This window comes from Camarhynchus parvulus, chromosome 3 (assembly GCF_901933205.1).
Source record: "Camarhynchus parvulus chromosome 3, STF_HiC, whole genome shotgun sequence".
NCBI lineage: Eukaryota > Metazoa > Chordata > Aves > Passeriformes > Thraupidae > Camarhynchus > Camarhynchus parvulus.
This window is the reverse complement of record NC_044573.1, coordinates 61,191,707-61,212,292: the sequence shown is the minus strand read 5'-3', so window position 1 is coordinate 61,212,292 and position 20,586 is coordinate 61,191,707. Positions and strand designations below refer to the sequence as shown.

General features: G+C 39.6%; 1 protein-coding gene across 3 annotated transcripts in view; it reads left to right on the top strand.

The window, feature by feature from the left end:
- The window catches only part of NKAIN2 (sodium/potassium transporting ATPase interacting 2), a 517,183-nt gene extending 501,939 nt beyond the window's left edge, over nt 1-15,244 (top strand). For 2 of the 3 annotated variants that reach the window (XM_030944620.1, XM_030944618.1), the window contains 2 exons: nt 6,934-7,015; nt 10,837-11,200. In XM_030944620.1, the coding sequence (XP_030800480.1) occupies nt 6,934-7,015; nt 10,837-10,909 (155 nt within the window). In that variant the 3' untranslated portion in view covers nt 10,910-11,200. Of the gene's footprint in view, nt 1-6,933; nt 7,016-10,836; nt 11,201-12,167 lie in introns of those variants that run through there. The other variant, XM_030944619.1, reaches the window with a different exon arrangement.
- Nucleotides 15,245-20,586: the final 5,342 nt, after the last annotated feature.

Genomic DNA, 20,586 nt, shown 5'->3' with positions numbered 1-20,586 from the left:
AAAGACAGTGCTGGCCATTTCAGGCCAGTACTTCTCATTGCTGCAGCTATGCTCCAGCTGTTTCTGCCCTTTGGTCCTTATTCCTGCCTGCCTTATCCCTGGTCCCAGTTTCTGCCTTCACCCACCTTGGGCTCATGCCTCTGAGCCTTTGCTTGGTTATTCCTGACTACTTTCATCCTGGCTCCTTTCTGCTCAGCAAGGACCTTGGTTCCCACCCTCTCAACATGGTTCCCACTGTTGGCCAGCCCTGCCTGGCAGAGGCCTTGCTCCAGAGCATGGTCTTCCTCAATGTCATGGTCCAAGAATCTGCTACCAACCAGACGCCTTCTCCACCTGCAAATCTGATAGAAATTGTGACTCATCTAATTTCTGGACCCACAGTACCATTCATCTTGGTATTTTCTGCTGGGTACAACCATGAGCTGGATTCACCTGGAAAGCAATATCTGCATACCTGCAGATATTGCTCCCTAATTAAAGGCAGAGATCCCTGCCTGTATTTCTGTGAGGGCAGAAACACCAGATCATGTTTATTAGACTTCACACTTTATTAGTATCTCCGCACTCCTACATCTTATCTCAGAAGAGTTGATAAAAGACTCAGCCAGGGGATCAGCAGAAACAGAGACAGAAGAAGATGCTGCCTTACACCAACAAGAAGCATGATAAGAGGAGAAAAACTTGGAGGACAAGGCCCTGTGAAACAAAAAATTACTGAATAATTTTTATTATTATACAAGTAAACAGCATGAAAAAAGTGGCAGTGGAGCAAATCTGAGCTGAGAAACTCCATCAAAATTTGTGTAAGGGCTTCCCTTTGCAGCTCCAGTGGCCACTGTAGAGCTCACAAATGCCATGAGGTTACAGTTTCAAAATCTGAGATTTTATATTCACCTTGCAAATGGCTGAGCTGAGAGCACTCACAGGCCCTTCATTACTGACTGCTTGGCAGAAATGCTGCTCATTGCACCACAAGAACTGGACCTCATGTCCAAGTCCTTATGCCATTTCTGAATCCTCCTGTGACAGCAGAAAGGGCACAGCCTCATGTGCTGGCAGATGTTTCCTTCCCCATGTTTCCCTGGTGTTTGGCTCTACTGTGGTTTGAGAGCCTAAATCACTGTGCACTCAGCACAAAGACCAATAATGTTTGATTATCACTGTAAACAAACTTTATGGAGATCACATTCAAGCAAATCTCCTCCTGTGTGCTATTTTGTGGAACAGCCACCAGACCATGCTCACAGCATAAAAAGGCAGCAGCACTGAATTGTTTGGAAGTGTCTTCACCAAACTGAGAGCTGGGTAGCAGGATACTGGCAAAACTGCAAGAGCAAAGGTGTCCCCATATGTTTTTTATATTTTTGCCCCATATGTCATTTCCAAACTATTAAAATGAAACTTAATTTTACTTCCCTCCATTTTTTTTTCTCAGTTTGGCCAGTTTTTAGCTTCCGCTATTTATGCACAGCTCTCTCTTGCCTCATGTACTCAATCCTGAACCAGCACTGCTCTCAGTAATGTTATTAGCTGTAGTTTGTTTGCCATCTCTCCTTCCTTCCAGCTACACCTGCAGCGATGTGCCTTGCTGTGGCAGTGAAGCTCAATTGCAGCACTTCAGAAACCTGAGTCCAGGGAGCCAAGTCTTTGGCTCTGGAGAGATTGCAGATAAATTTAAGACCTCACAGGTCAGATGTAGGATATAGGCACAACACGTTGTCTCTCTGCTATACCACACAGGAAATACATCCAGTCATGGCATGCACATGTACCTCCATGGTCATTAACTCTTTGTTTTAAAAGGTATCATCTTTATCATGGGTAATTCTAGGGTTTTTTTATATTATTTTAGTAGACGCATGAATATATTTCAGGACCACTGTAATGCCAAGCACTGGGGTCTTTTTTCTGCATCACATTTTAGTGGTCCTTCTACATACTGTAGACTTCCAGAAATGGAAAATGAGAAACCCATCTTTGTCTCTCATCCTGTCCTGAGGTACAGCAGAAACAGTGGGGACTTCGACCATGAGCAGAGGTTGAAACTTCACATTCCTGTGGGTAATTATTGATAGAAAATATGTCCCTACTTTGAGCCATATGTCTTCTGTTACACTTGTAACAGTCATATGTCTGACAAGACCCTTAACACAAGCAAAAGAAGAAAATAATCTGAATTTTTTATAAAGTATATTTCAGATAAGTAGTACTGCTATTATCCTATTCAAGTCCACCTAGGAAAATAAAAATTTCAGCGCACAGTACTTCAAAGGTGGATTTGCATGGCCAGGTTTTGAGGGGGCTACAGGGGTGTGTTCTGTGAAGAGCTACTAGAAGTTTCTCCTGTGGCTTCTGATAGAGCCAGTGCCAGACAGCTCCAAGGTGGACCCACTGCTGGCCTGTCAGTGACAGGGGTGGTGCCTGTGGGATAACAGATTAAAAAAGGGGAAAAAAATCTGCACAATAACTCCAGTTGAAGAGTGGAATGGGAGTGAGAGCAACAACCCTGCAGCCCAGGGAGGTCCATGGGGGAGCAGAGACCCACCACAGCCCATGGAGGACCCCAGGGCAGAGCAGGTGGGTGCCCAAAGGAGGCTGTGACCCTGTGGGAAGCCTGTGCTGGATCAGGCCCCTGTAAGGATCTGTGGCCCCATGGATAGAGGAGCCCACACCAGAGCAGGTTTGCTGGCAGGACTTGTGACCCTGAGGGGGCACCCGCTGGAGCAGGCTGTTCCTGAAGGACTGTGTCCCAAGGAAGGGACCCATTGGAGCAGTTCATGAAGAATTATAGCCCATGGGAAGAATTCACATTGGAGAAGTTCATGGAGGACTCTCTCCCATAGGAGGGACCCCACATTGGAGCACAGGAAGCATATAAGGAGATCTCGCCCTGAGGAGGAAGGAGCAGCAGAGAGACTTGTGATGAACTAAGCACAACCCCCATTCCTCGTTCCCTGATGTCACTGGGGTGGAGAAGGCAGAGAATCAGGAGTTAAACCTGGGAAGAAGGTTTAATATTTGTCTCTATTTCTCATTATATTGCTCTTCTTTGGTAATAATTCAGGGCTATCTTGCCTGTGATGGTAATTGCTGAGTGATCTCTCCCTGTCTCTATCTGGACCCATGAACCTTTTGTTACATTTCCTCTCTCCTATTCAGCTGAGGAGGGGAGCAGCAGAGTGGCTTTGGTGGACAACTGGTGCTCATCCAGGGTCAACCCACCACAACAGAAATTGTATTATGTTTTTAAGTTCATGTGTGCTTTTACTAAAGTGAAACACCACATGAGCCCCTTGTGATATCAGTGACATGTAAGATGAATGTATGATAGAGTAGTCAAAAAAAGAGTTTGATATATGAGGCTAAGGATGGACACCTCTGTACTGATTCAGCTAATGAGCCTTGTTTTATTCATCTGATGTTATGGCTGCCAGGAATGTATCAGTTGTATGACATTTTAGTGACCTTTCAGGCACAGCCAGGATAAAATGCCTGCAGAAAAGGCAGCCTGCTGCATGCTTTAAGAAACCAGCTCAGAGTCCACAGGGAGCTTTTAGCACAGTCTGGACACCACGGGGTTTGCACTGCTGAGAAGCAGCTGCCATGAAGAAACCTTGCTGCAAACAAATTGATGAAATCCTTTTGTGCTGCAGTTTACTTTCTATTACCTCCCTTCACCTACCTTGCAAAGCTTGTTGTTGCCTGCAAGAAGCCATTGTATGTCTCCAGTGAGGTCATGGTCATACTCGCTGCCCTGCCATCATTTGGTTACACACATGGGAGCTTCTACAGTGAGCTGAACACAGAAATGTCTCCTCGACCTTGCTTTGTTTGTAACTTGGCAATCTGGCTTACTAACACTCTGTGCCTGCTCTGTACAGCAGGGCAAAGCCACCATGCACGAAGAGGTATTCAGCACGCATCTTTCTCTCATGCTCACACAAAATCATTTTTCTCAAAGAAATCTTTTTTTTAACACATTGGTTTAGCTTTCTGAAAACAGCCCTGAAGACAAGATTTTGCCCCACATCTGCAAAGCAGTGTCTATGCCTGCAGCCTACTAATAATGTTTTACAGGTTGCTTGAAATAAAATGTTCTAGGAAAGTATAGAAGAAATGCAAAGCTGGACATATGATTATAAGCAATATCCCTAAAGTGACATGAGTTGACAAGAGTGAGGCACTTGATCCAACACAGGCATTTTCTGACTTGTGTTGTCAGGGATCAAGAGTAACAAAATGAAAAGAACATTGGGCAAGCAAACAGCAAACCATACCTGCAGCAAAACATACGTCCATTCTTTTTTCTTTGTATTTGAATAGAGGGGGGGTTTTCCTTCCAGCCTAGCACTTCACTAAACAATATCCTTCATTTTCTGCCTGTAAACTTAGTACATTCCCAAAGACATGAAAACATTTTGATAAAGGCATTCTGATGGTTACAGACATTGATTAAGTGGAATGCAACAAATAGCATTTGTCTTGATTTTAGCAAGATTTTTACATTATAAAAGGTTTGTAAGACATTCAAAAAAGTACTGATGCAGTCAGCAGAGGTGGAGTGCAGAACTGTTTAAAATTCTATTTGAAATGTAGTTATAAAGCAGATGGGACATTTCAGATGGGATCCCACTGGAACCTCAGCTAGGGAAATAATTCTCTTCATTATTTTTATTAACAATAATGAGGATAGAAGAGAGAATGTGTGTAAAAATTTTAAGATTAAATTAGACTGGGAAGAGTACAAGCACTTGTGAATGTAGGATTAGAAGTCAAAATAATCTTGAGAAGTGGCTTGAAATCAAGAAGATGAAATTCAGTACACACAAGTGCAAAAGAACTCCTGTGGAAAAGAATCAATCATCTTCAAATAAAATATAGACTAGGCTAGGCTACAGTTAGTGTCAAAACAAAAAATAAAGAGCTGATTATTAAGCATTTGTGTGATGCTGTTGAAAAAAGAAATTGGAAACCAAACCAAAATGACACAAAACAAGAACAACAAAAACAAGAAAAAAACCCAACCAAACATACAAAACCCCAAAACCTACTGAATTATTTCAGGTAATGAACAAAAGACTGTATGGCAGTTGTGCCGGTTAGACATGATTTGTGCACCCCACTGTAAGAGAAACATAAGTAAACTGAGGAAGGATCTTCAGGCTTCAAAATGTAGAGGCTTGGACAACATGAGCTGTGAAAAAAATTTGAAATAACTAGGTTTGCTTAAACCTGAAAACAATGAATGGCATGAAATACTTTTTTTAATGGTTTAAAAACAGTTATAAGAGAAAAAAATGGCTCATTTTTCTTCACATCCATAAGGAGAAAAGGCCAAAATATAGATAAGCAGTTAATTTGCAGGAAATTACATTTACATTAGACATTAGGAAATTAGGCACAGGGAAAAGCAACACGGAGAGGCTATAGAACCTCCTTCATTAGAGATGTCAGGGATTAATTTAGTAACACATCTTTCTGGGATAAGAATACACATAATGCTGCTACAGGGCACAGAATTGGCTAAATTATTTCTGCAGGGGCCATTCTTGCCAGCAAATAATGACTTTATGACAGATTTAACATGTGTGCAGTTGCAATGGAGACATACTATACCCAGGCAGTCCAGTGGTTTTGGTAGCTCTTTGCTTGCAGAGTAAGTGGTAAAAGGAGGCCTACAAGAATTTGATTTTTTGGTAAATGTCTGGAATGGCTGAAACTGTATTGATAAGTATGACTAAGTGTGGCACAAATTGGGGGGTACCTTAGTATTAAAACAACTTTATAAATGCAAGTATTAAGGAGTCCAACCACTGTGGAAGTTCTCAAACCATGTAAATTTACTTTTTTTGTTGTTTGTTACTGTAACTGCATTTTAGATCTACAAGAAGTTGTTGTCTATCAAATAGCCTTTTTCTTTCTTTTTCTTCTTTTCTTTCTGCTTTTAATGTACACAGAGTCAGTCTGTCAGTAGCAGTGACCAGACATGTGAAAAATGCACTTCCATACCTGAACTCTTTGGCCCTTTTCTATCAAAGTCAAGTCCAATTCAGATCTGTGATGTAAGAGACAATATTTCAGGGATGAGAACTGCCCCAAAATAACCCCTATAAGCCAATAGTTGAATCTCCTGGGACAAAGGTAGAAAATGGCACCCTTTTCCCTGTGCAAAGAAAGTGTTTTAGCAGAGATATAGGGGTCTTGGGCTCAGATGAGATTGAATTTTCCTGGAAATTGTTTAAAAGAAACATGAGAAGGCCATGAGGAGCTGGCAATTGTGTGAATTAATAAATAACTCCCACCCCACAACCTTCTTGCCGACCTTCAGCATCTTGAGAGAAATGCAGGTTTCCTTACATCTGTGAAGTTTCATCTCTGAAGCTCAGATAAATTGTTCCAACTCTCTGTTCATGCATTTCAACCCAAATGTCAAAACAGGGAATCAGAGAAACTTCTGTCTCTCAGACAGAGTTGGATCAATGTACTCCCTCCTCTACATCCTCTGCTGAGCCATGGTATGACAGCAAGACCGCCAGAGTAATCACAGTCAGAAGCAATGCATTCATGCCAATAAATATATGGTTTTCAGCAGTTGTAATGTCTAAATAGCATGTTGTTTTGTATTAGTGAGGTGGTTTACTTGAAAAAGAGAGATGTGTGGTTATTTCTGGTGGAAAGATGGTTCTTATAAATGCTTTACTGTTTTTATGTGGTTTTAAAATTGAATGGATTTTAAAAGTAAAGGAAAAAAGGGTACTTTGCCTTTCTTTGCTTTTTTACTGTTTTTCTGTATCTTCCCAATTAGCTGATCTAATATTAACAGATTATTAGAGGACCTGTCAAAAATAATCTGTGTACTGGGTGGTTCTTGAATGATAATGACTATCAGTTCTGAAAAGATGTTGCTAATGAAAGCAATTTCTCCCCTTTCAGTTGATTTCATAGGTGGATTTGACTCTTATGGCTATCAAGGTCCACAGAAGACATCTCATTTACAGCTTCAGCCCATGTATATGTAAGTACTTAACTTCTAGGATATTCAGCAGAGTGGCAGCCTGATATTAAAGGATCATTAAGCTGAAAGATGGCATGACTTAAAAATTCAGAATAGTCAGAAGCCTTTTTTGATGGACTGAATTCAAGCTACACTTAGGAACCAACATTACTCTTCTGTTGAATTAAAATGATTTCTTAGGGCAGGATATCATGTTGTTCAAACAGCATCCAACTCTCACCTGATTTTTCCCTATTTTCATTCCAGCAGGTTCCATTCAGAGATAGTGACAATTTGGTGTAGAAGAAAACACTAATCATATGTGACAAACTTTGGCTGTGAAAAAAATTGGATTTGTATGAAGCTTTATCAAAAGTTCAGCAACTTGCTAATTTAGTGCATGCATTTAGCATTTGTCTCACCAGAGCATCTGTTCACCAAGGCACCTCTGTACCTCATTTCCAGTTTCCACATTTAAAAAAGCCGAAACAAATGTAACAACATATGGCTTTTAAAACTAGTTTGAGTAGAAGACAGTATTTTACCTAACCATTGAGTGACAACTCCATCTTAGAGTGCAGTCTGATATGTTGGGGAGTTAAATGAATAAACAAATCTCAGCTCATACACACAGCTGGAGTATATTCACACTAGAGCTGATGCGCAACCACAGACCAGCCCAGGAACAATCGTCTCCAAATATTTCTTGTACTGATATCAACTGAAATGCAGAACAGTCCTGACTGCCCAGATAAATCTTACCTCACTGCTGCAGCCTTTGGAAATATTTTTTATTTGTCATCAATGCCCTACACACTAAAAGCACAGCACCACACAACTCATAAAGGGGCAACAGTTACGTTTTTTCCTTTGTTTCTCATCTGAACATTTCTTTTGTGGAAAAGAACTAATTTCAAGCAAACAGTAGCCATCCCAACACACAATTCCACTCACCTCTGAATGCTATTTCATTTCTTCGGGTTAGTGGAAGCAAGTCTACTAATGGATTAGTTTATTTTTGAATGGAATCTTGCTTTTACTCCTTTATCAGTGGTACAATCTGTTCTCTGTTGGTGTTTGGAACTGGGCCCTTCAGGAGCTTTGCTAGGAGCTTTTTAATAATCTCAAATTACAATGGTGCATATCTCCAATGTCGTCTCAGCTTCAGCTTCCCATCTGTCTGTGCTCAAGTAAATATTTTTCACCTGCACTTTTGGCACAGTGCTGCGCATTTAGAAAATGTTATTTCCTTCATAGTATTAGATGAGGTACATAGGTACTTAGAACAATTCTAATCCTATCTCTTTCTCAGTATACCACACCTTGTCATCAACATATGGAGCCCTCTAGCTATTACCCCATTCTCTTTATGCTCTTGGTGTTTCTTCCAGAACAGCAGATTGCATTTACTATGCATCTTCATACTGACTGGAAAGAAAGCTAGACCTGTGAACAAAAAAAAAAAAAGAAGGCAATCATTTTAAACCTGTAGCTTAGATGAAGAGATAGATGATTAATCCATGTGAACTGTTTTCTCTTATTCCAATGCTGCATGCTCACTGGAGTATAGGTGATTTAGCTGTCTTAATCAAGGGACAGAAATCAGAATATGAGTGGGCATTTTGTTCAATCAACTCGCAAAAGTATTGCCATGTACCAGCCACAGTCAAATAAAGACACTTCATGTTTCCCTCTGACTGTATAGTGTTTGACAGGGCTTTCTAGGATTGCTACAATCTGTCCTTAAGAAGCTTTTATGGCATTCAGGAATACCTTTCTTTATTTACAGCTGAGGCACACTAGTAACACATGCATATGTATTCACATTGCAGTTGCTCTGTAAATGTAGGCAGTCCATTAGGTAGTGGAGTGACAAATTCTAATGTCAGGTTAATCAAGTCAAGGTTTGATCTGCTTGTAGCACTATTTACAGCAATATTATGTATTAGAAATCAAAACATGCTGATATGATAACAGCAGGCCTTTAAAATATTTGGTACTTTAAAGCTTTATTTGTTGGGAGGAAAGATTTGGTTCCCTATGGAGCTAATTCCCCAAATATCACCAATGTAAACCTTCACAGTATTCAAGGAAAGAAAGAAAAAAACACAACAGGGAGAGGAGAGGAGAGGAGAGGAGAGGAGAGGAGAGGAGAGGAGAGGAGAGGAGAGGAGAGGAGAGGAGAGGAGAGGAGAGGAGAGGAGAGGAGAGGAGAGGAGAGGAGAGGAGAGGAGAGGAGAGGAGAGGAGAGGAGAGGGAGAGGAGAGGAGGAGAGGAGAGGAGAGGAGAGGAGAGGAGAGGAGAGGAGAGGAGAGGAGAGGAGAGGAGAGGAGAGGAGAGGAGAGGAGAGGAGAGGAGAGGAGAAACCTTCTACTTTACAGAGTCCCTTGCCATGCTCTCACCACTTTCCAAGCCCTAATCATGCCCATCCAGGATACAACTATACCTATATACATCCATATATCTGTATTCATCTCCTATTTCCATAATTTTATCCATTGCTACAAAATGTCTTTGGATTCATAGGTAACAGAAGTTATATTAAGCATAATATATAGAAGATATATTATCATCCCATCTAATTCTGGGAGAAGATCAAGAAAATACAGAGATCACTTTTTGCTGCCACTGCATTCTGTCCTATTCAGACTCACACTGGGCACATCTCTTACAGAGCTCTGGATTTATTAGAGAAATTGAACAGGAGACAGGTGCCTTTAAATCATCTGATTGCTAACTATATGCAGAGGCACAACAGCAGTTTGTTCTCTGTGCTGTGGTGTGCTGGGCATGCTGCAAAATGGAAGGAGAGCATATGGCCTCCTCTTTGAAAAGCTCACCAAAACAATATCAGCTTCTAATGGTTGTTCAGATCCTTTCAAAATACAAATTTCAACACATAGGTCAGTAATACAGAACAGAGAACCCCCCTACATATTTACCAGATTGATTCATATACAGAACTAGTACAAATCTTAAAGACATACAGAATGTTGTGTTAAGTCTCAGTCACTATCCACTGCTTGCTGATGTGAATTGATTTAGTGGATTGCAATGACAGAAATCCATCAACAGAAACTTATATCTGTGGAAGTCAGACAGTTTTTCATCCAAGTGATTGAAATCAATTTTAACTCCTTTATACATGCACTATTTAACTATTCTTCTGAAGGAATGCTGGGTTTACTAATTGCTAACTGTTAAGACATACTGTTTTGTAACCAGTTTCTTCCTGTGTGCTAAAGTTAGGACTTCATTTTGTTAATGTGGAGGTTATATTGAACCTACACCAACTCACCAACTTACATGGGCAAATTATATTGATTTATTCAGGCTTATCATATTTACATTTCTATTCTGTCATCAGGACTATTTAATCTAAAGATTTATTACTTTTTATTTGTGATTTTCATCAATCAAGCTCTACTTTTAAGAACATTCTAATTCAGTTTAAATACACATAGTTGCTTTGTGTGGTGTTTCATCAGTTATGAAAAACTACCTTAAATGAACAGGATATCTAAGGAAAAGAAAAATCTTGGTTGCTGAAAAAGAAATATTATATTTAGGTAGTTAATGGAAGTGACTATCTCTGGCTACTGTTACCTTTAACAGTCTAGAATTATTAGATTCAAACTCACACTGAAGTTTTTTTCTCTATGTTTTAGGCTTTAAATTCCAATCACAGTTTTCCTTATCACCTCTTCCAATTTAACATTTAATTTAAATCAGTTTACTTTTTAAAGTGAAAAATATATGCAATTTAAAACTATGCTTTGGGGAAGAATTCTTATGGTGACATTTCTCTACCTGTTATAAATGGGATTTTTTTATTATTTAAGTGCCAACAGTGTGCTCTATGCTGTACAAGCCAAGAAGCCTAGACAGTCCCTTCAAAACGAATACGCTTTTTGAACAGAACGGGATGCTCATGTACCTCCTTGCAGTGTGGCCACAGCTGATGTACTCAAAAGCAGCTTCCTGGCATTCTGTGCCGGAGATGCCAGTGCTCATTTCCAGACCATGGGAGAAGGACACAATAAGATGGCGGAAATCAATTGTCAAGACAAAATTCTCCTCATGGGAGGTGACGGAGGAAGGTGACTAAACACTCCCTGACACTGATTCTGCTGCACATGAAAAAAAAACAGTGATAGTTGTGGAACAAGACTGCACTGCATGATTACTGTTCTAAAAACAGTAGGAAGGAGGGAGGGGAGAGAAATCTTTCTTTATGTTCTTCACACTGAACTTTGTTCGAGAAAAGAAGAAGTGAAGCAAAAAAACCCCATGCATGTCTGATGTTGATGCCTAATGCACTGGAGAAATTGCTCAAAAGCAGTGCAGCCCTGAAGTGAAGCATGCTTTCCTCCTATTGTGAAGCCTAAGAATATTTGCAGTATCTGTACGGCTGTGCACACGCACACACATATAGGCATTTGTCTAGATAATTGCACAAACTGAAAGTGCTACTTACTTCACCATTCACTCAAAGTATAAATGAAACACAAAAAGAAAGACACTAAAACTAGCACCTTGAGTGTAACCACCATGACACCCCACAAGTTCATGCTGTACAAATCTTCTGTGTAATTATCACCTCACGTTTTGGGATTCAGACACATTTAAATAACCTACCACCTAAGCTTTCACTATCAACAAAAAACATCTTGTCCATTTTAGACTGAAAGCTTTAGTTATAAAACATGGGTTTGGGACAATACTGTTAAAGTGGCCAGGCTGTGGCACTTGCACAGGGTCTCTGCTTTGTGATTGAGCAGTGGGGGGCTTTCCCCTGCGCCTGCAATCCAACCCTTCTGTCCTCACACTGTGTCACTTCTTGGTTTTACAAAGACAGCTACGTATCTGATGGATTATATAAATTAGGTCATATTCCAGTTGACCCACGGACATACAGTTAAGATTATAATTAAATATAACTCCTGCCTAAGATTGTTTAGAAAACTTGTGCTGACGTCTCTAACAATGTTCCAGAGAGAGCCAGGCAGTTACTTGAGTAAACACTTTGTCTTTCTGTCCTCTTCATCCCACGTGTATCTGAACTGGTTTGTGGATTACACTTGCTTGCAAAAGGGCACCAGAGCAGCAGGGCAGGGATCAGAAAAGTATATGCTGGATTATAAGTGTTGCTCTTTCTCTGTCTTTCTTCTAGGTCAAAGTAAACATGGGGACTATTCAAGGTGGGCTAGAGGACCTGTTCAAAAATCTCTTTCAGGATGGCCTCCTGGTTCTTCAAAGAGTAAAGAAATTCAATTTTTGTGCTAAAAATATTGTATAAAAGCTGATTGAACAGCGAGACAGTAAACAACAGAGACCTGCAGCCTCTCTTTCTAACAGGTACTAAAGGAGATGCCCCAAAACCCCTCCTTGAACCTCCTGCCTCTCAGCACCAGAGGGACACAACAGAGGCATTGGTGCCACCTTTTGTCCCTTTTTGCCCCTGGCCACCGCCAGCACGGCCCATCTGGATTAAGACATGAACCCAGCCCACTCAGTGCTGCGGGAGCCTCCTCCACACTCCGGGCTGTGTTGAGTCTCCTCAGTCAACACAACACTGAAATACCAGGATGACCTTGCAGCAGAAGTCAATAGACAGCGCATTGTTTGCCCTGAAGGCTGTACAGTTCATACTTGCCTTAACCCAACTGCGTTGCACATTAGAGAAACTACGTGCAAGCTTTCTGAAGTTAACATGCTGCTGTTAATTCTGAACAATTTCTAAGTCAGTGGTTTTCTTCTGTTTGGTTTTGCTTTGTTTTCATGTCAGGGAATAAGGCTCTGTTGCTCCATGGCTCCAGAGCAACCAAGTAGAAAACTGCCAGCTGTCTGATAAGTGCTTTACTTTTGGGGCTCCACAGTGGTCAAGAAATAGTTTATAATGATTAAAAAGAAAAATAAATAAAGAAATAACTGAGACCTTTTGGGGGTCAGGATGGGTGGGGAAAGGGGTAACAGAAACTAATAATTGAACCTACTGGAAATAAGCAGCAGAAACAGTGCTTCTTAATCCCGCTGGTTTTATTTATCGCACTGTAGGTGCTTTTATAGCTATCTCTAAACATCTTTTACTAACTACAGAGACATCTGCAGATTTCTACGAACAAAGGCCAACTGAATATGTACTAGCTATGTTTACTCTTTTGTATCTGATTTCAACTAAAAATTCTCTGTAAGTGAGCTTTTTTTTTCTAATTGCACCATAAGGGATCCACATATTTTATTTCTTGATTTTGGTTGGAGAGGGCAGGGAGGGACTAGTTGAGTTGAAGAAATACTGAAGACCTTTTTGTGGTATATTTGGGGGATCTGTTGTGTGTTAGAACGTGTATTTTATCTTCCTGTATTATTGTGGCTGAAAAAAAACCTCCGTGCTGTTACGTAGTTGGCAACAAGATGCCTTTGGGAATATTGCTAGTAGGTCAATGTGTATATGAAATACTCTGAACTCCTAGGAACATATGTTTTATTCTACATCTGATCTGTATTTTCAAGAACGTAGATGGCTTTCACTAGGAAAACCCAATATTTTGCTCAGGTTTTTCAGAAACTTGGATTGTCATTGTTTCTTTGCTCAGACCTTGCATAGACAAACGCACGCACGTACCACATCTGAGGTGACCACATAGCTTTTGAGGGCAAGAGGGAACATCAGCACTTGGAAATGCTCAAGGCACCCCTGAGCAACTCCGTTTTCCCTGCTGGCCAAACCCTTGCTCCAGAGGCCTCACACCACTCACCCATCGCTGTACAAGCCAGTGCCCTTTGCTGTGTCTGCATGGATGTACAGTGTCACAAGCAGCAGCTCTGGACAATGACAGAGGAACAGGCATTCACCAGTGAAAACAAGATATGGGAGATGTTCAGGAACTATACCTACATTGATTCAGTGAGATTTATATAGATATAGATAGATATATATATATGTAAGTGTGTGAAGGTGTGTGTATGTCTATGTATATAAAATACACAGGACTAACTATTTTTGGGGGCTGCATCACCCAGGAAGATTCTGATGCAGTGGACCAAGGGTTCCCCTCTCAGATACTGCTGGGAATTTCATGCAGGAAACATGAATGTCCCCTAGGCCTGATCCTGTAAAGCATTCATTGCTGATTTGGATCTCAAATTTAAATTTTCATACTTGAGTACCTGAAAATATGAGCTCCTACTGGGTAGAGATGTTTTTCACCTCCTAGAAACCCCATGCAACTTCCAAGTAACAGGCTGAAATTTCCCATAACTTGCAAAAGTAAAAAAGTTTCTACTTTTCTGTAGTATTAAATATAGCAGATGTACAGTATTAAACACAATGAAGAGGTTTAAATGGGATGAAAATGTCATAACAGGTTATTTTATCTTTCCCTGTATACCAGTTAATCAAAATGATATTTCTATAAAAATCATTTTTTAACATGAAAATAAACCAGTTTAGGCACCTAAGCAGCAATCCAATTTTCAGAAGATAATTTTTCATACCTTTCAGTGATTTCCCATGGAACAGCGGCTCCTGGTAGTTAGCAATTTTAGAAGTCAGACAATTTAATGAAGTGTCTACATGTAGCTTATAGGCCTGATTTTAAATTAGAAAATTTTGGCCTTAATTTCTCTGTGTCTTAGTCTTCCCATCCATAATACGGGAATATTATGTGCCTCACAGGCTTTTTGTGAGGTCTGAATTGTTAATGTTTGTAAAATGCTTAAGAAATAGGAAGCACATCTAACTACTATGGATTGCAATATAAATGTGTATTCATATATTGCATATAGAGTAGATACACACACTCACATACACACAGTATATATATATATATATATATATATATATGTATACACACATACATACCTATATGAAGTTGGTATTCATAACCTTGCTTAAGTTGCAGTTAGAGCACCACCATTAAAAAAGTTAGGACTCTTGACTACTCAACTAAATGATTAGTGGACAGATCTCTTCTGGAAGCAGTTTAGAGCACAGTAATATGAGAATATCTGGATGGCATTTTTGATTTGTACAGCTGTATCCTCCTCAAAATCCAGTAAAGAATGTTATTTTTCTAGGCTGGGCTTTTGTTATAAACTAAAATATTCAGAAGGCAAGAGATACAATCCAAATGTGTCTTTTTTCTTTTCTTTTTGGCATTTGTTAATTCTGAATGTATTTTTAACAAAAGTGATTTTTTTGACTTACTAGTGTAATTTGCATTTAAAAAAAATAAATGGAAAAATATAGGTTTCCAAGCTATTCATGGCCCCCTGCTGCTATTCAGAACTTACAGAAAACTCAGAATTACTCTTCCTAGCTGAGCAACAATGCAGGATAAAGAATCCTATTACATTTACATGATGACAATCCTGATCTGTGCAGTGCATGGATGTGACAGCACTGAATAGAAATTGCCGGGTCATGACACCATTTTAACGCTGTCATATGTACCAGGTATTTTCATTATCACTGACACTAAAAGGTTTCTTTTACAAGGTTGACTGCAACAGACTCTTTACTTAGAAAACAGGGCTGGTTTTGCCCACTCATCAGGAATTTTAAGCTCATGATAGGTATAGAGTTGCCAACAGTGTTAAGTATTGCAAAAATAATACTTGTTAAGAAGGAGCTGTGTAACATGGATATTTCCTCTGCATTCGTATTCTTTTATATGCTATTTATTGTCCCTACACTGAAATTATGGAATCCTGTCTTAGGCAAAATGTTTATAGAGCTCACATATACTGACAGTTTGCCTGAGGTCATTTAATAAAGGTGGAGCAGAATTATATACATTTTGAGCTACTCGGTCATGCTCTCTTAGGATGACTCCTTATAAAGAGAGTTCTTTCGTTAGGATTTTTTAGATCTTCATAATAATGCAAGTGATACTTTTCAGTCAGGTAAGGAGAAATGGTTTGTGCTCCACTTGCTTAATTTAAGTACTGTTGACAATACTCCACTGCTGCACAGCATTTTGACAAAGTCTGGCACAGTTATGTATTGATTGCTGGATGTCTCCAGATAGGAATGGCCATTAACTCAGTGTCTGAAGCCTTTCATCACTTGCATGCTCACCTTCCATTTGAGCACACTGATAGTAGACAAAGCAAAACTCCACACTCCATGAATCACTCCACCTTGCAATATTTTAATTTCCAGTCCTCTGTTTTATTTTTAAAGGCAAATACTAGGAGGATGAAAAGCCCCATTAATAGACTATGTGTATGTTTTGCTTGCTGACTGTCTACTGATGAGTAACTAAGATGAAAGTGATGGACTTCTTGAGTTTGTTTCCTAGCTATTCCAAATCTGGCTTCTTCCCAGCACATGTGGATTGACAGCAGACACTGAAGGTAAGCCAGGTGTTGTTGAAGAACCAATATACAGCAATACTGCAGACAGCACTGTGTCCACTGCTCCTTGGAGAAAGATGAAGGCAGTTGTTAAGCTAATTGGTCTGCTTCAAGCTATCTGCAGTATTAAATGCAATTAGAATGCATAAAAGAAACTGCCCTTTAGACTGCAATTACTCATTCACATACAGAAGTGGCACAGCACAGAATCAGTAAAAGAGATTTTCCTCCTGTAGTCACCAATATGCTTCATCTCCTGACATGGATTGGAGAAATCATCTCTGGTTGATCTCATGTCCTGACAAGTCCCTCTGTTCAGACCTTCAACAAGAGAAGCAATTACAGCTATTTAAAGTTGAGACCTTGGCATAGATGAGTGGTTTAGGAAGATACTGTACCAAATGTGAAGTTTTAAGTAGTACCATACATACATTTGTTGCACATCTCTCTCCATATGCACAAAAGAAAGGTCTTTTAAAATACATTTTCCTTTATCTCTCAGAAACCAATTGAAACAGATTATGTCTTTTACAAGTGTCTTCCAAAATCCTGCCAAGATCATGAAAGACATTTTTTAATAAAAAATCCAATAAAAACCACCAATTTTTCTGCTCTCTGTTGAGTAGAAGACAGCTCTTTGGACTTCCAATTGCCTTGGGATTATTATTTTGGATCGATAGAAGCACTATGAAACATGAGAATTAAAAAATAAATAATGCTTTTGGTCATCTCTGATCCAAAATTAAATCTCTACAAAAGCCATGCTTCTCCATCCACCAATGGAAAAGTGTCTTTATTGCCATCTGGTACCTTATCATTTTCCCAGCTTTGCCTTTGTCCTGATGGGAAATAGGTTATGGGGAGCTTAGGGTGAAGAAGCATGTTCACATCCAGCGTGTGCTCTCCAACAGCCTCCACCTCTGCCACACAGACATTTCACACCTAGTTAATTTCTCTCTCTCTGTCACCATCTTCTTGTGCCATTCTCACTGTCTCTCTTCCTGAACACAACCCCAAATACCCTCTCAAAATTACATACTGGTCTTTGTCACACCCATTGTTTCCAACTCACATAAAGGTTGCGATGGCAGTCATGGAGAAGTGTCACTGAGGATGTGTGCAAAACAACAAGAAGAGGAAGCGCAAAGTTATGAACATTCTCAAAAAGCCCCAGACAGGGAGACATTTAACCAAATGTAAAGGTTGGCAGCATTACAGAAGCCAAGAGGCACAGAAAGCCCTGGTAGGAATCATAATTCCATTTGCTAAAGCTATAGCTCACTGAGTACAGAGAAAGTCATAAATATCCAGAGCTACAAAAGGCACAGGTAAATTAGAAGAAATTTATAAAAAATGTTTGTGAACATATTTACTGGATTAGATTCACGTTTCATTTTCTTCAAGAATTTTCTAAGGATTGTGGTTTTTTGCCTTGCAAACATTTAGATAGTTGATTTCTATGCATGCAGGTGAATATTTTGTTCCTAGGAGAGCATGGAAGTATGTGCAATTGCTTTAATTTGCATAGGAGTCTCCATATTGACGCATCTGTGTGCATTTGTGCTAAATGTTGGCTCAGTTCACTCAGTCACACACACATGCACACATACACACACCTGTTATGTGGCTATATTTTATGGTGGAGATACATAACCACACACAGTCTCTCACCTTTTCTGCTTAGCTTTTCCTATCCTTCCTCTCAAGACATTCAATGTCCTAAGTGTTTATTTTCTAGGCAGGCATTTGGTACAAAAAAATTATTATTTCTGATAATTGCTGGATGTACAAACACGGTGCAATCTATGAATAGTGTAAATAAGATAGTCCTTTCTACAAAGGGTTTATGTGATAAATAAAGTAAGGTAATGAGAACATTTAAATTAGGAAAAAAAAGAAAAATATGATCTCACAGTCCCACCCTGCTGTTAAATTTCAGTTAGTCAAAGAAGTGGGTGCCAAAAAAAATCAGATAAAGGACAAGGTGATATGGTTATTTACAGCATTACATATAAGAATTAAGCAAAAGAATCAGCCAGTTATATCTTACTAGGATATCCAATTAATTTATGGTAGCTCCACATGGACATATTATATCTTATCTTACATTTTAAAGGCATTTAAAACAGTAGCTATGGAAGAACAAACATCAAAGAGATTGCATATTGATGTAATCACAAAAGGTTGATGGATTGATTCAATTAATCAGTGACTCATTTCTAAGAGTTCTGCAGGGATTTATTTACCAAACACTTACATTGTTTATTTTGCTCTCTGGACGGTTTGTATACTGTCATTTTTCTTCATTATTCTTCTTGTTTCATTCATCGGTTTCTGACAAATGTTTTCATGCTGATATGTGGCATGTTAGGCATGTAAATTGTCTACATTTACTGATTTAATGCAGTACACTCCAAACTCTCAGGAGCTGAGAACTTTTGTTTATTTCCCTCAGGTCCTGAGAAACACTAGCCATCTATAATTAATATAAAGATGTGTTTTCCATTTAATCTTTGCTTTTAGTGTCTGCTCAACATGGCAAAGATGTAAGTTCTTTTCTAGTGTAACCTCCTGCTTGAACTTTAGACAGAAACTTACTAGGAAAAACATTTTGAACACTCTTGACAGTAAATAGAATAACTGTTCCCTCTTTGGTTTTTCCTTATATTTTGTAGTTCAAATCCAGGAAAACAATGCAAGAGTGTTTTAAGGAGGTCAGCAGTTTCACAATGTGTTCTATAAGTTTAGATAAGTTTTTACAAGGGCAAGAAGTGATAGGACAAGGGAGAATGGCTTTAAAACTAAAAGAGGGAAACTTAGGTATGATATTAGGAAAAATACTTTCCTTTGAGGATGGTGAGGCACTGGAACAAGTTGCCTGGAGAAGTGATGGATTCCCCATTCCTGAAAGTGTTCAAGGCCAGGTTGAATGGTGAGCGAATTGGCACATACAGGAAACCACAGGCAACCATCAAACCACAGCTGAAATGCAAAGATTGCATTTATTTTATTACCTGACTTACAATGCCAAGCAGCAGAGACACACGGGGACACAGGCTCCATGCTGCTTAGTTCATCCCAGCAGGTAGCAGCAATCCAGTCTCTCGAAAAGTCTCCCTATTCGTGGCAGGGGTTTTGGAACTGGATGATCTTTAAGGTCCCTTCAAACTCAAATCATTCCATGATTCTATGATTTTCTGTTTTAATACTGTCACAGTATGTGCTTTAAAATCAATACATAGACATGGCCAAATTAGGACAAGTCACAGATTTCAAAATACCAGACACTGGGCACAACAGAGGTCTGTGAAAGATGAAGAACTGAAACCAAAAGGAAACCGTTCTTTGAAAGTGTTGAGTCTCATTTGGGCAAATATTTTTATTTTAAACTTTTAGGAACACTGAACAGCTTTTTGTTTGTTGTTTTTTTTTTTAATTAACGTATTCATTGCATGCATACATGCAGCATGGGTGTGATTTTCAGGCATCTTCAGCAGTGGTCAAATTCTTACGTCACTTTTAGGTGAACAACTTCTCAGGAAAAGTGAAAGATCACAGACCCAGTGACAAGAGCCCTGGCAGTCTGCATCATGTGACAGCCCTCTCCAGTGGATTTAGAAAACGCCAGCCTACCCATTAAACCTACTGTAACAGACAGATGGAGACAGACACCTCTCAGTGATAGTGGGTGACATACACGGAAACACAGGATGTTCCCTCTGAACATCAGCAAACTCTTTCTTACTGTCACAGTCACCGAGCACTGGCACAGATTGCCCAGGGAGGTTGTGGGGTCTCCATTCTTGGAGACTGTCAAATCTTGACTGAACTTGGTCCTGGGCAGCGTTCTGTAGGTGGCCCTGCATGAGCAGGGTTGTTGGGCCCAACAGTCACCAGATGCACCTTCCAGCCTCAGCCAATCTCTGATCCTGTGATTCACCTATCATTCAAGCTATATTTTTTTCCCCCATTGGAAATACTCCTAGCATCTCAAAAGGATACAAAAATCTTACTTTTTGGTCTGAGGTAGTCTCAGAATTAACCTTTGGAGTGAAAATAATAGGTCTGCACATTAAGAGAGAAAAAAAACCACATCAGTTTCTAAAATGCATTGATTATTATTTTTCCCTTATTTGAGTCTCCTATAGTTGCCCGGTTGGATGAAATCCCAGCTCCATTAAGGCCAGTGGGAATCTGGCTGATTGTTTCAATGAGATTTCAAGATCTCATAC